The sequence below is a fragment of the Penicillium griseofulvum genome (assembly GCF_001561935.1).
Source record: "Penicillium griseofulvum strain PG3 chromosome Unknown contig_91, whole genome shotgun sequence".
NCBI lineage: Eukaryota > Fungi > Ascomycota > Eurotiomycetes > Eurotiales > Aspergillaceae > Penicillium > Penicillium griseofulvum.
The window spans coordinates 241,685-255,260 of NW_024467450.1; the positions used below are offsets into that span (position 1 = coordinate 241,685).

The 13,576-nt window shown below is 49.6% G+C and overlaps 2 protein-coding genes across 2 annotated transcripts; one reads left to right on the forward strand and one right to left on the reverse strand.

Annotated features, from left to right (window-relative positions):
- Positions 1-1,545: 1,545 nt before the first annotated feature.
- On the reverse strand, positions 1,546-2,651 carry PGRI_064200 (DUF3429 domain-containing protein; the record flags this gene model as incomplete). The annotated part of the gene is made up of 4 exons (XM_040794134.1): positions 1,546-1,968; positions 2,035-2,259; positions 2,325-2,372; positions 2,439-2,651. The coding sequence occupies 4 exons, from the start codon at positions 2,649-2,651 to the stop codon at positions 1,546-1,548; spliced, it is 909 nt and encodes a 302-aa protein (XP_040649384.1).
- Positions 2,652-3,723: 1,072 nt separating this feature from the next.
- PGRI_064210 (membrane morphogenesis protein VPS13) lies at positions 3,724-13,325 on the forward strand (the record flags this gene model as incomplete). Its single annotated transcript, XM_040794135.1, has 3 exons — positions 3,724-12,757; positions 12,812-13,228; positions 13,285-13,325. The coding sequence occupies 3 exons, from the start codon at positions 3,724-3,726 to the stop codon at positions 13,323-13,325; spliced, it is 9,492 nt and encodes a 3,163-aa protein (XP_040649385.1).
- Between the last annotated feature and the right edge of the window lie 251 nt (positions 13,326-13,576).

The window sequence follows — 13,576 nt, forward strand, 5'->3', positions numbered from 1 at the left end:
GACCAGAAATCCGGTTCGGGGGATTTTTTCTGATCAGAAGACCTCGTCACCTTTCACCCCACTCTATTTGCCCTTACATTTTTTTTTTAAAGCTTTCCAAGAATTTTTTATACTTATATCTTATATCTTATATCCAATGTTTCTTCTTTATCTATATATCTTCTATATTCAGACATTTATAGAGAGATATATATTATGCATACCAATGCATATATTCTCTATCTTTCCTATATACGTACTCTTCCTCTGAACCCCATCTATCCAAGCCTAGGCACTCCACAAGCCCCCCCGTCGATCGTACACATGACACGGTCCAATTTTCCCCTGTCCCTTAGTTCTAGAACCCCCTTTTTTTATTAGTTGACATTCTTTGCAGATTAGTTAAATCATTCCTATTCATGGAGAAAATCCCACTATCTGGAAGAATTATTGAACTTTTAATATAGCCTATGGGAAGAGAAGAAAAAAATAAAGAATGGGGAATCCCCATTCCCGGAGCGGGCTCTAGTCGCGGCCAAGAACATTCGAGCGCATCTCTGGGGAACTTCTGATCTGAACTCCCTACTTCCCGGGTTCTTATTGACCAAGATCCTGGTAAAACCATTGACATGAAATTTATGCTTGATGTAGTATAGTTGCTAATTATAAACTATATCAGGAAGATGACGTCTTCAAGTATGGTTGTACCAGGTTCTTCCCCATGGAGAACCGGTCTTGTTAACCGGCATTGTTACCCTATAAGAGGTCAAGCGTGGAGAACGAGGGGGATCTTGTCAAACCTGCCAGGGACAGGGACGTGCGAGACAATAATTGTATAGAAAAATGGAATAGAAAAGAATTAAAAGAGAAAAAGAGAAAAAGGCTGACCTAGGTGGATTCTCCAAGCATGTTTTTTTTTTCTCGGGCGTTACTATACGCATGCAACCCTCGCTTTACCTTCCATTCTAAGCTTTTTCAAGCATCCACAAAAGTACCTCTTTTTCCATATTCAAAAACGTTTCACTTAGCTTTCTCCATAATAGATCTTTAGTTGATATTTTCGGCACCCCGTGACTCCCATGGGACCCGCCCTATCTTCCGTTGCATATCCCTTTGGATATTCCGATCTGCGGCAACCCGTGTGACCAAGCCGATTATCAATTATATAGATATTTAGGTACTCTTGCAGCTTTAAATCAGATTTAATATTGAATATATAGCTCTTTGTGAACGTTTTGTGCATTTTCTTTTTTTTTAATGCTTATGATACCATCGGGTCTCGTGATACTACCTAGATCCTTCTACACCTGTGGACCCGTCACACATTTATCTACTCCCCCACTCAATGGATTGTGCAATTGATCTCTCAAAGACAAAAAAAAAACAATGTTGTTACTTGGGCGAGAACACTCTTATCTCCAACTATCGACACTCCAATTGAACAAAAGAAAATTTCAGTGGCCGCCCTAGTGCGTTCTGCGTATATTCTACAGGAAATCACGGGTAATGCAAACATAGAGATCAGTCTCGGGGGTATGATGCCCCTCGCCTTGTCAAAAGGCAAATTTACTCGGAATCCTCAATCTCGCTGCGACGGCGAGCCTCAGCCTCCTCCTTCTCCTTCTTCTGCAGGAAGATCAGAGCATTGATCTTGTCCTTGATGCTGTGCTCGGAGGTAAGGGTCTGCTGGATCTGCTCACGGCCGATCAGGGTGGCCACGATGGAGGCACCGACAACGAAGGTCAGCACGAAACGGTACATGCCGTACCAGTGAGGAGCACGGCCAGCAGCGGCAGCACGGGCATCGTTGTAGTACAGGAAGGTGAAAGCGAGGAACTGGCTGATCAGAGCGTACTCGACAGGGAACAGCAGGGTAGGCCAGGCCACAGCGGGGGCGATCACACCGGCAGCGTAGCGGCGGTAGCCGAACTTGCCGCCGTAGCCAGCCCATTCAAGACCCCAGTGGATGGCACCGAGGAAAGAAAGGATCTAACCATAAACGGCGATTAGTAAACTTTAATCGATTACTCAGGCTCTAGACTCGGGATCACTCACAACGGCACCGTAGCCAACCTGGATGGGCTCAAGCATGTGCAGCATCAGCTCAGCGGTCTGGCCGGAGAAGATCAGACCGTCACCAAGAGCAGCGGCGCGGTTGATCTCGTAGGAGAGGAAGACGGTCTGCATAGAGGTGGCCAGGTAGGGGACGACACCAGCCATACCGAGATAGAGGGCCTCCTTGGGGACTCCAGCTAGGCTGAAGGTGTCCTTGATAACTTTCTAGATTGGCAATTGCGCAATTAGCATGTGCACACCCAGCTTCACAATGGAGAGTAAATACGTACCGCCTCAGACTTCATACCCGCCATAACATCGACATCATCCTCATCGTGCTGTCGTACCGGCAATTAGCCATTGAATGTCTTTGCGCAAATCGCATTCCATATGTCGTCTCTTACCTTAGCCGAAGAAGACGAGTAGCGCACAAGAGCGGTGGTAACAGGCTTGTGAGCGGTGAGCGCGAAGCTCGAGACGGTGGGACGGAGCAGACTGCGGGCAGACGAGGTCATCTGGGCCTTGCAGATCTGGTTGCCCAGAGTGGAGCGAACCACGGAGGCATTGGAGCTCGAGAATGCGCGGAGCGCAGAGCGGGCAGCGGCGTTGCGGTACATGGTGAGAGATACAGCTTTTCGTCGTCGGGTTAGCAAGTCGGAGGAGAAAAGCCTCGGGTATGGCCGGAGGGCAGTGTCAAGTGTTAACGCACCCAATTGGCCTTAAAAAAGCTAAACAGAAGTGGAAGAGTGGAGATTAAAGGGTATACACCCGGAAAGTGACTTGATCACAAAGTCGACGGCGTGGATTTTCCGGGGGGGGGAACAAATAAGAAGATCTAGAAATGAAGTGATTGAGTGATGAGGTGTGGTCTGCTTTCGGGCGGACCGCAGCGACCCGAACTGCAAATTGTAGCTCAAGAAAGATACTTTTTGCCTCAGGCATCAAAAGTTTTCCATCCAGTTAGGTTCGGGGGCTGCTGCCCTAACGTTGGTTACGTCACTGGGGTAAACAAGTGTATCCACCAGTACGGTACAGTATGTATTGTTCTCACTGCATTGCCTCGTGCTTGGGTGATGAAGGCAATTAAAATGTACATCCATCATTATATTATGACTGGCTCCTAACTACTCACGTAGTGCCAAGTGTATCGTAGCTCAAGTACTCTAGACCTTTTAATACTTTGGTGGTAGGGCGGAAATGATACCCGCCACTGGGTGTAATAAGCTGTACCTTGTTTGTATCGAGTACCTCCATACAACTTGCGTAACAGATATCACCTCTCTTGATCCACGCAATTAGGGTCATTAGCTTGGCTTGGATACCTACCCAACACCATTCCGTCTCAATTTAGCGCCTGTGATTTCTTCTACTTCCCTTAATCTGACACCTAGTTGCCTTACCCTATTTTCGCTCTGCTTGGAGGGGAAAGGTTCCACCTCGATATCGCGCGTGCTCCCAGCCCGCTCAGTTGGATGGCTTGATGTCCCCTATTAGCCAGGATTCTTGAAAGCAGTCCTTATACTGCGTAAGAGTCCCATTTAATGAAGATGTTTCTTTATTCACCTTCACTTGGATTGCGACTGACTTGCCAACGGCTTTCAATTACAGACTATCATCAAATCCCCGACCCACTGACCCTGGCCATAGAGCCCAACCACCAGGTCCGGTCTACGGCTGCAAGCCGCAGCCATGTTGGAGGGAGTGGTTGCCAACCTCCTGAACCGGTTCCTGGGATACTACGTCAAGAACTTCGATGCGACCCAGCTCAACATCGGAATTTGGTCAGGCGACGTCAAACTACGCAACCTTGAACTGCGCCGTGAAGCGCTAGATCAGCTACGCCTCCCTCTGAACGTTGTCGAAGGCCACCTCGGAGAGCTCACACTATCCATACCATGGTCAAATTTACGAGGTAAACCGGTGAAAGTCGAGATTGAAGATGTGTTCCTACTCGCCGCACCCAGAGAAGATGCGGATTACGATGCGGAGGAGGAAGAAAAGAGAGAGAATGCGCTGAAGATGGAACGAATTGAGAGTGCCGAGATTCTGCGTGAGCGCAATGCGGAAGGTATGAGCCAAGAAGAACAGCGCCGCAATCAAAGCTTCACGCAGAGCATGATCACGGCCGTAGTGGACAACCTGCAGATTTCTATCAAGAACGTGCATTTCCGTTACGAAGACTCTATCTCGTCACCTGGACATCCATTTGCTGTCGGCGTGACACTCAAGGAGTTGAGTGCTGTTAGCACAGACGGGGAATGGAATCCGACTTTCATCCAATCCGACTCCAGCGTCACACATAAACTAGCCGTTCTCGGTGCTCTCTCGGTTTATTGGAATACAGACGCCACACTGCTCGGAACCGGGCGAGGCTCCGATATAGGCGCAGAAGCGCAGGGAATCGGCCGTGCTGAGTTGATGGAAAAACTGAGAACTGCGATTGATGCCGACGAAGGAAACCAATTCATGTTGCGCCCCGTCAGCGGTCGTGCTGGGCTAGAGATGGACAAGTCAGGCAAATACGACCGGCCCGCAATCAAAGCACGGTTGCTCTTCGATGAGCTCGGTTTTGTTCTTGACGACAAACAATATCGTGACGCGTTGATGCTGGTGGATCTGTTCCATTATTTTATTCGCCACCAGGAATATAAGAAAATTCAACCCAAGTCATCACCAAAGGAAGATCCCAAGGCATGGATGAGGTTCGCAGGAGAAGCCGTTCTTAGCAAGATCCACGAACGCAACAGACGCTGGACCTGGGACTATATCAAGGAGCGCAGAGATGACCGCATTGCGTACATTGCCTTATTCAAGAAAAAGAAGAAGGAAGAAGCTTTTACCCCCGAAGAAACCAAGGAAATGCAGAGGCTGGAAGCAAAACTTAGCTACGAGGATATCCGATTCTGGCGCTCACTTGCAAGGAACCAGCTGCGAAAAGAAAATGTCGGTGTGAAGAAGCCCGCAGAACAGCAATCATGGTCCGCCTGGCTCTGGGGGGCCAAGAAAGAGGAGTCCGAGGAGACCACAATGACCGAAGAACAGCGGCAAGAGCTGTATAACGCCATTGACTGGGACGAAAAGAAAGCTATCGCTGAGAGTGTAGATGTGCCCCGGGAATGGGTTAAGCTCCAGGTCAATTGGAGTCTGCGTGCTGGTAGCTTCACTCTAATCCAGGACCCTCATGGGTCGGCCAATGAGGTCATGAAGCTAGTATTCGACAATTTCCGAGCAAAAGCACTTCAACGCCCTGATTCTTATCTCCTTGATCTTGACCTTGGAGGGCTGAAGATGTATGACGGCACTACTGCCGGGACTCTCTACCCCCAGATTGTCAAGGTCAAGGATTCTCCCCCTGAACGTACAAAGATCCAACAGCTAAGCGAGGACGACGATGACATTGCCTCTCAAGCTAGCGCAGATGATCTTCAGGATGAGGACAGTTTGTTCCATCTGCAGCTGGAGAAGAACCCACTCGAAAGCGATGCAGACACAGCGGTAAAGGTCAAGCTGAAGAGTATTGAGGTCATTTACAACCCTCGGTTCCTCGTGGGAATTGTCCAGTTCTTCGAGCCGCCTGAGCGACACATGGAGTCGATTGGTGCTCTCTTAGACACCGCAGGTGCCACTGTTGAAGGGCTACGCCAACAAACCCGGGCAGGCCTCGAGTTTGCCTTGCAAGAGCACAAGAAGGTTGATGCGCAATTTGATATCCACGCGCCCTTAATTATTGTCCCAGAAAGTATCACGCAACCAAGTTCACTTTGCTTGATTATCGATGCCGGTCATGCCAGTGTCAACAGCGAGTTGGTCGACCGCCAAGCGATGAGGGATCTTCAGTCCAAGCAGAAACAACAGTATGAAGAGGAAGACTACAAGCAACTAGAGCATCTGCTATACGATCGTTTCCTCATCAAGCTAGACTCCACCCAAGTCCTCATCGGACCTGGCATTGAAGCAACCAAGGCGCAGCTTAACACCAATGTCGAGTCTAGGAATTTCCACATAATCGACCGCATCAATGTTGACTTTGCCCTGGAGATGTGTATCGTGCCGAAAGTGACGCAGCTTACCAGAACACGCATCTCCGGACATCTGCCAGAGCTTCACGCATCAATATCAGACACCAAATACAAGGGCTTGATGAAATTGATTGACATTGCAATCCCGCAATTCGACGCAGAAACATCTGCCTCTGATCCAGTTACCGCAGCAGCAGCCAAGCAAGAAGCGGCCGTAGCCACACGAGCCAGATCAGCGTCATTCCAACCAGCAGCTCAGCGTGACCTTCCCGTTGTTGACGATGACGAGGAGGTTGAGGTTGAAAGCGAGCAGGCAAAGAAGAGTGTGGACACACCGACCAATATCCATCGCCGGGACTTCGAATTCAAATTCACTGTCGGGCGTCTCCGTGGCTCACTCTTCCGTGCTGACCCCCATGATCCGCAACGGGATCAGTTGCTGGTCGAACTGGTTGCTGAAGGATTTGAACTGGACTTTTACATGCGCCCCTATGACATGGTTGCTGAGGTCGTTCTGAAATCATTGAGCGTGGATGATTACATTGAGGAGAATCCGGTTCCTGAATTCAAGAGAATCATCTCTTCTAAGGGCTTTGATGCCGACGAAGACAAGGACCTGTTCCAGCTGAAGATGGTACGGGTCAAACCTGAGTCTCCTGAGTTGGACTCAACGTATGAAGGGGTTGCCATGAACCTTGACATATCAGTCTCAACTATCAATCTTGTTGTGACAAGGAAAACACTCCTCACGCTTCTGGACTTCATCCTCCTTACATTCACAGATCCTCAGCAACCGACCAAACCAAACCCAGAAACAGACAAGGCCATTGAAGGAACACCCAATGTGGAAGAACAGCCCGAGAAACCTGGAAAGCTTCGTATCAGGGCTAATCTCAAGAGTATTGCTCTTATCTTTAACAATGACGGAGTCCGCTTGGCAACCTTGAGTTTAAACACTGCCGACGTCGGTATTTTCCTCGTGGGCAGCTCAATGCTCATCCAGTCTCGGATAGGCAGTCTGACTTTGGTCGATGATGTCAACCTGGGTGCCGCTGAGGACTCCGATATCCGGCGCCTTTTGACCATCGAAGGAGATAATTTCGCGGACTTCAAGTACGAGACCTTCGACCCCGAGAGTGACACGTACCCTGGCTATGATTCTGAGGTTTATCTACGATCTGGTTCAATTAAGATCAATTTCCTGGAGGAGCCCTACCGGAAAATCATCAACTTTCTCGTCAAGTTTGGCAAGATGCAAGCCATTTTTAATGCAGCTCGCCAAGCCGCTGCCAACCAGGCCAACCAGCTTCAGGAGAATGCTTCCCGCGTGCGGCTTGATATTATTGTGAAAACGCCCATTGTAGTTTTCCCTCGCGCTATGAAGGAAGATCGCCCTCGAGACACAATCACTGCTCACCTCGGCGAAATCTATGCCAAGAATGAATTTGTCCCTATGGACGAAAGAAAAGACAGCCCTGCTGTCAATGTCATCTCTACCGGTGTCCGCAATATTCGCCTCACCTCCAAATTCCATTTCGAAGATGGTACATCCGAGGAGCTGGAGATGATCCAGAAGGTGAATTTGGAGTTTAGCATTTGCTACCTGGAGCATCAAGCAAACAACCCACGGCCAGACATGGAAATCGAGGGTTCTTTGTCTCCCATCAACCTTCGTATTTCCCAGAGCCAGCTCAAGTTCTTGCTGGAGTTGTCAAACTCCATACCGGGTGCGTTCGCCACAGATGCCGAACAGCAAGAGCTTGAGGCTATGGAGTCTTTGCCCTCGTCGGTGACTGAACCTACTAGGGAGGCTACTTCAAAGGCCGTTCAGGCACAAAAGGGTCCTGGAGGAGCACCCACTGATGACAGTGAAAACAAAGAGACCTGGGTACGACTTGATATGATCTTCAAGGTCGACAGTGTCGGCTTGGAGCTTATTCTAGCAAATGATGACCAGCCTGTTGGTCGCCTGGAGGACTCGAGTCTGTCCAAGTTCTCTCTCAATGACACTCGAGTCAAGCTGCGCGTATTGACCGATGGCTCGTTGGAGTCGGAGCTTCTTATTCATTCCTTCTCCATCCGCGATAGTCGCAGGCAGGACTCGAACAAGTTCAGAAATATCATGTCTTTGATCAACAACGATGTCCAGCAGCAGTTCATGGCTAGCATCTCTATGTCCGGAGGACCAGAGAAGCATCTCGTTGCGATGTTGACCATTGACAGCCCTCGCATTATGTTTGCTTTGGATTATCTGTCTGCTTTGCAGTCATTCAGCCAGTCTGCATTTGCCTCCGAAGAACCAGTAGAGGTAGTGGAGGATGAGAGCGACGCACCTGAGGATTCCGAATCAGGGTCTGATACTGCTGCAAGTTCTGACAAGGCTATAACCGAGGCTTCTTCGGGCGACGCCACAGGAGCGGCCATGACTGTATCATTCCGGGTGAACCTTGTCGACGCTCAAGTGATCATGGTGGCCAACCCTGCCATTCCTCACTCCGAAGCTATTGTCCTTGGTACCAAGGAAGTTCTCATCTCCCACCAAAATGTGTCGACTCTGCAAATACAAAAAGTGGGCATGTTCCTGTGCCGGATGGATAAGTTTGAGACGTCCCGACTTCGTATTTTGGATGATTTCACACTTGAAATGTCTATTGATAGCCGATCCCAAGAAAAAGGATCTGCTTTGACCTCCATTGAGGTGCACCTTGAGCCTCTGGTCCTTCGGTTGTCTCTGCGTGATATTCTGATGGCAATCCAGATTGTCAACAAGGCCGCTGAAATGAGGGCTCAGAATGGCCAGCAGATCGAGAGCGGAGAGGCGAAGAAACTCACGGACGCTAAATCAAGAGGGCGTTCTGCTAGCAAGACGTCCTCTACTATTGCTAAAAGAGCCCGTCGCCTGAGTCAAGGCGTTGCAAACCTGGATAAGGCGACTGCGCCACAAAGCTCAGTTCTGCTCAAGCGCGAAGAGATGTCTGCCAAGATCGACGGAGTTAGAGTCATTCTTATTGGCGACCTGCACGATCTACCCTTGCTCGATTGGAGCGTCAAGAAATTCAACGTCGATGTGCGCGACTGGTCATCAACACTGAATGCTGATACCAACTTCGAAACGTTCTTGAATGTGTACAACTTCTCAAAGTCGGCCTGGGAGCCATTGATGGAGCCCTGGCAGCTGGGATTCCACATGGCCAAGGAGATCAACCCGGATGTTTTCTCCTTCGATGTGTATTCGCACAAGACAATGGAGCTTACCGTAACGTCCGCCACCATTGCACTCGCATCCAAATCCTTCCAATTCCTCTCTACGGATGAGGATGTTCTTTCCAAGCCAAGAGGCGCTGATGCCCCATACAGAATCCGCAACTACACTGGATTTGACCTCAGAGTTTGGGCTGATGTCAGCGCAGGGGATGAAGGCCCAGCGGCGAAACTTACTGACGGCGAAGAATCCCCATGGCGATTTGAAGATTCCACCGCTGTCCGTGAAACGCTGACACCAGAAGGCCATGGCGGAGTGGTTGGTGTCAAACTGGAAGGTAGTGGCTTTGATAGTATCAGCCGCATTCCTGTCGTGCGCGAGGGCGAAACTATCTACGCTTTGAAGCCGAAGCAAGAGAACGTTCTTCACCGGCTACTCGTGGAAGTCAAACTGGGACCCGACAATGTCAAGTACATCACATTCCGCTCGCCACTTCTTATTGAGAACAACACCCAAATTCCTGTGGAAATGGGCATTTTCAGCCCCGGAGAAGGCCACTTGTTGAAGATCGAGAAGATTTTGCCTGGCGATGCACGACCGGCACCTGTCGGATCGGCATACCTCCATTCCATTGTGGTTCGTCCCGATCAGGGCTTCGGCTATGACTGGTCAGGCGAGCGACTGTTCTGGAAGGACCTCATCAAGCGACCCACACGCACCGTCAAATGCGTTAGCGAAAGTGGACAACAGTCTCCTCCTTTCTATTTCCAAGTCAACGCAACGTATGATAGCAAAGATTCGCTTACGAGCGTGTATCCTTACATGAGAATCCGAATCTTCGCTCCAGTGGAGATTCAGAATCTCCTCCCTTACGACTTCAAGTACCGTATCTATGACAAGAACACGAAGAAGGATTGGACGAACTTCCTAAGGAAGGGGGGTGTTAGCCCGGTCCACGTCGTGGAACTGTCCCACTTACTGTTGCTCAGCATTGATCTCCAAGACACGGTCTTCCGCCAGAGCGAGTTTGCTATCGTCAACGGCAATGCCCAGGACTACCGCAGAGAGCATACGTTGTCTCTTAAAGACGATCGGGGTCTTCAGCTGAAGTTACAACTTCATTACTTCAACATTCCCAACAGCGGTGGTGCTTTCAAGGTCTCTGTGTACAGCCCATACCTTATCTTGAACAAGACTGGGCTTCCCATGGACATTCAAAGCAAAGCATTCCTTCAGTCTGCGAGAAATGCTGCTGGTCAAGGACTCAGAGCTGATCCAAGAGATGAGGGCCGTGCGCTCCCATACATGTATTCTTATGCCAACGAGGATCAACGAAATCGATCCATCTTGAAGGTCAGCGATTCTGCGTGGAGTAAGCCGCAGAGTTTCGAGGCTATTGGCAGTACATTTGAGATCATCTTCCCCGATCGCCAAGGTAGATCTGAGTTCCACTCTGGAGTGTCTGTTGCCGAAGGCGAGGGCAAGTACAAGTTGACCAAGGTGGTCACTCTTGCCCCACGTTTCATCCTAAAGAGCAAGCTCAACGAAGAACTCCTGGTGCGAGAGCCCGGCTCGTCCAACGTACTCCAGCTTCAAAACGGGCAGCTGGTACCACTTCATTTCCTTCGCCAAGTGCAAGAGAAACAGTTGTGTCTCTGCTTCCCGGGCGTTAACAATCAATGGTCTTCTCCGTTCAGCATCGCAGATGTTGGAACTGTGCACGTTAAGTTGGCTAAGGCAAATCAGCGCCAAAAGCTGATCAAGGTTGATATCATCATGGAAGGAGCAACTCTTTTCTTACACTTTAGCATTGAGTCTCGCAATTGGCCGTTCTCCATGCGTAACGAAAGCGACATGGAGTTCATTTTCTACCAAGCTAATCCAAATGTGGAAGACGATGATGAAGACGACCAGACCAGCGGCTGGAGGCCGATCCGGTATCGAATTCCCGCGCGAAGTATTATGCCATATGCATGGGACTACCCGGCGACGAAGAACAAGTCTCTCGTGTTGACTTGTCAGGGCAAAGAGCGCCATATCAAGCTTGCCGAGATAGGAAATCTGATCCCGATGCGGATTCCACCTTCGCAGCCTGGCGGATACCAGAAGATCATTGACATCAACATTGCTGCCGATGGCCCCACTCAGACTCTCGTCCTGTCCAATTTCAAACCGTCGAAGAGCATGTACAAGCAACAAAGAGGACAACCTTCACAGACCGGCACGAACACTGGGTTCGAGGTCAAGGAAACGAATTCGGACGTCAACTTCAAGGCCCAACTTCGCCTGGGTGGCATTGGGATTTCGTTGATCAACCAGAACTTGAAGGAGCTGTTGTATCTCACATTCCGCGAGATTGAGATCAAGTTTAGGGAGTCGAGATTGTACCAGACCCTTAACACTACGATCAAGTGGATCCAAATCGATAATCAACTCTATGGTGGCATTTTCCCTATCTTGCTTTACCCTAGTGTTGTTCCGAAGACTGGCAAGGAGATGGAAGCACACCCGATCTTCCATGCAATGGTTACACGTGTCAAGGACGACTCGTACGGTGTTCTCTATATCAAGTACGCGACCTTGCTATTGCAGCAAATGACACTGGAATTGGATGAGGACTTTGTCCTTGCCATGCTTGACTTTGTCAAGATTCCGGGTGCGTCGTGGGCAGAGGAACAAGAGGGCAAACTGTGCGATGAAGACCTCAACATTCCAGAGCCGCAGCAGACAGACAATGGTCAGGATGTGTACTTCGAACTCCTTCATCTCCAGCCCATGCAGATGGATATTTCTTTCATGCGCACCGAACGCGTCAATGTGGAAGATGCTATGCAACCATCCAACCCGTTGATGTTCTTTGTCAACGTCATGACGATGTCGATGGGTAATGTCAATGATGCACCTGTTCGACTCAACGCTCTGATGCTCGAGAATGCCCGCGTCTCTTTCCCCAGCCTGGTCGGCAATATCCGTTCACACTACACCCAAGAATTTTTGCGCCAGATCCATATCATTCTCGGTTCGGCCGACTTCTTGGGCAACCCTGTCGGTCTGTTCAACAATGTCAGCTCTGGTGTGGCCGCCATCTTCTATGAGCCATATCAGGGTCTGGTCATGACCGACCGCCCCCAAGAGCTTGGTATTGGTATCGCAAAGGGTGCCACAAGCTTCGTCAAGAAGTCCGTCTTTGGTTTCTCGGATAGTATGGCCAAGCTCACTGGAAGTATGTCCAAGGGCCTCGCCGCCGCAACTCTTGATAAGGAGTTCCAAACCCAGCGCCGGATGTCCAAGGTGCGCAACCGCCCCAAGCACGCGCTGTATGGAATCACGGCTGGTGGCAACGCATTCGCAACTAGTCTTGCAAGCGGTATCGGTGGATTGGCACGTCATCCACTGCAAGGTGCCGAGAAAGAAGGTATCCAAGGATTCTTCAAGGGCGTTGGAAAGGGTGTTCTTGGATTGGCTACCAAGCCAGCAATCGGTGCATTCGATCTTGCCTCCAGTAAGTTGAGCCATTTTCTCTTTCTGGTATTCATAGTTAACAATTTCCTACTAGATCTAGCAGAAGGTGTTCGCAATACCACCACCGTTTTCGATGCTGAAGGTCTCGACCGTGTTCGACTCACTCGCTTCATTGGTACTGATGGCATTGTGCGCCCGTACTCGCAGCGGGAAGCCCTCGGACAGTTCTGGCTGAAGACCACGGACGACGGCAAATACTTCAACGAGGACTACATTGCCCACCTAGAGCTTCCTGGTCGAGACATGCTGGTCTTGTTGACGTACGCACGTATCATGCTTGTGCGGACGAAGAAGCTGTCTACTGAGTGGGATATCCGTCTCACGGATATTCAGACCATCTCCAAGGAGCGCACGGGCATGAGTATCACGCTCAAGGGTGGTGCCAACGGACCCTTCATTCCTGTCCAAGACGAAAGCTCACGGAACTGGCTGTACAGACAAATTGCTGTTGGTAAGGGGTTACCAGATCATGCTACATAATTTATATGCTAACCGAATTTTGCTCAGCGGTTAATGCTTTCAATGAGAAGTATAATGCCAGGGGATAGAGAAAGAGGCTCCTGGGGTTCTTAATGATGCTATGAGATGGGCTTTCATTTTCGGACGGGGATTATCAAAATTCACAGAGCGTATGAATGGTAAATTGCTCTCGGTTTCTCAGGTTGTTCCATTCACGTACATAGGTTGCCCCTTTCTGCATACTGGCCTGTTTTGATGGCCTTTTTTTCTACTTCTTCTTTCATGTATCAGCGATGAATGCCTTGGTTTTTTGCAATTCTACGATCTGTTTAATAGAGCT